This window comes from Lupinus angustifolius, unplaced genomic scaffold (assembly GCF_001865875.1).
Source record: "Lupinus angustifolius cultivar Tanjil unplaced genomic scaffold, LupAngTanjil_v1.0 Scaffold_1_41, whole genome shotgun sequence".
Lineage (NCBI taxonomy): Eukaryota > Viridiplantae > Streptophyta > Magnoliopsida > Fabales > Fabaceae > Lupinus > Lupinus angustifolius.
Genome location: NW_017715372.1, coordinates 1 through 1,961, shown reverse-complemented (window position 1 = coordinate 1,961; position 1,961 = coordinate 1). Strand labels below are relative to the sequence as shown.

Genomic DNA, 1,961 nt, shown 5'->3' with positions numbered 1-1,961 from the left:
GACATTCACTTTCATTGCTGAAAAGTAAGCAGAGAATTGCACATTTTATTTCGTGTTTGCTGCATTTTGGAGGAGGTCTTATGGTTAAATACTTCATTGTTTATTATGCTTATTGCCAAAAGTAGAATATAAATTATATTGTTTTAATACCACAGATTCACATTCAATTATAAAAAAACCAGTGTCTTTACTCAGTTATGCTAACATTTGCTTTGTCATGCATCTTGAATTATAAAATCAAATTGATATCTTTCTTATGTGGTGTTTTATTCATTTGCTAGTGCTAGCTCCCTCCAAACTTTGCGACTGCAAAGATGCAATATGGCTGATTCTACAGTGGAGCATCTTACCAAAAAGCTGTCTATGCTTTCTTTCTTGGATGTGAGCTATTGCAACAAAATTGGTGCTCCTGCACTAGAGACAATTGGAAAGAATTGCACAATGCTAGAAGTTTTTTATCGGAACATGCATCCAATAGATACTTCGGACAAGCCCTTTGATGATGATGAAGCAATTGCTATTTCCACCACTATGCCTAATCTCAAGCATCTTGGAATTGCTTACCAGCTCGTCAAGACCGAAGGCCTTCTTCAAATTCTTTCGAACTGTCCTAAGCTCGAGCTTTTGGATTTGAGGGGATGCTGGGGTGTCAACATTGAGAACATCTCGCTGGAGAAGGATTTTCCAAATGTGAAGGTTTTAGGGCCTCATGTCGTAGACTATCATGAGAACAATGGCTGGGATGACTTCTCAGAACCCTCTGAGTATTTGGGATGGGATTTTTTTGTTGATGAATACTATGACGATGATGACGAAGAGGAAAGTGACTCTGATGATATATGGGATGAAGAAGGGCTAGAGGAGATTCAGTTCACTTTTTATCAAGGAATAGAAAATGCTGGAATGTTTGTGCCTCCATCTCCATAATAAAGTTGTACTATTATATGCTTGCATTGTGTCTTGAATGCCTTTCTATAATTTCCTGTAAATAATAATGCTTCATCTATAGACATATGCTTATTGCCAAAAGTAGAATATAAATTATATTGTTTTAATACCACAGATTCACATTCAATTATAAAAAACCAGTGTCTTTACTCAGTTATGCTAACATTTGCTTTGTCATGCATCTTGAATTATAAAATTAAATTGAAGTAGATAAGAGAAACAAAAACTATATATATATCATACGAATGCTCATGTAGTGGATTGATGTACTACTATATATATTTCATAAACTCTAGTTAACTATGTTAATGGGAATGTAAATTTAATTGGTTGAATCTCGTTAACAAATTAATAGTTATTATTTGTTCAATGTGTAGAAGAAATTTCCAATTTTGAAAAAGGAAAGGGAAAAGAAATCATCCTAGTTTTCTCACAACTTCTCCTTTTCAATCTTGTATGCTTTGAAGTCCAGAAGAGTAAAGCATTTTATTAGAACTTCCTTAAACCTGCTATTAATGATAGAGAGTGTGTATAATTAAATCGAAGAGCTGAAAATGGGTAGATATGAACCTAATGGTACTTAAATTCAAGTTTTGGTAACTCATTTCTTACCTTCTCAGTTCTCACTACCAGTAACAATCCTAGGCAAACAAGATGTAAAAGGAATGGTGAATGTGATTCATGCACTAGTTCTGTTGCGTTAATGTTTCAAGGAATGTCACTAATGGATGTTAAGTTTATATTAATGATCTTTATCACATTCTGTTTACTTTTTTCACTATATTTGGCATGCTACCAGGATCCTAATTTTTAACTTCCATGTATTAACATCGTATCTATTAGTCACATGATCATTACATGTGATCTATGTTTTTGGATTTTGCAGCCTATGATTATTTCATCCTTTGAGACTTGTGTCCCACTTTTGTTGTCTTTGAGAATTGAGAAAATGCATTAAATTTGGTCTGCCACATGGTTAATGTAACGCCCCGAAAAATATTTCTCAAAAACAT

The 1,961-nt window shown here is 33.8% G+C and overlaps 1 protein-coding gene across 1 annotated transcript; it reads left to right on the top strand.

Annotated features, from left to right (window-relative positions):
- The first annotated feature begins 292 nt into the window (after nt 1–292).
- LOC109336852 (F-box protein FBW2-like) lies at nt 293–1,007 on the top strand. Its single transcript, XM_019573668.1, has one exon. The coding sequence runs from the start codon at nt 322–324 to the stop codon at nt 925–927; it is 606 nt and encodes a 201-aa protein (XP_019429213.1). The 5' UTR covers nt 293–321; the 3' UTR covers nt 928–1,007.
- The last annotated feature ends 954 nt before the right edge of the window (nt 1,008–1,961 follow it).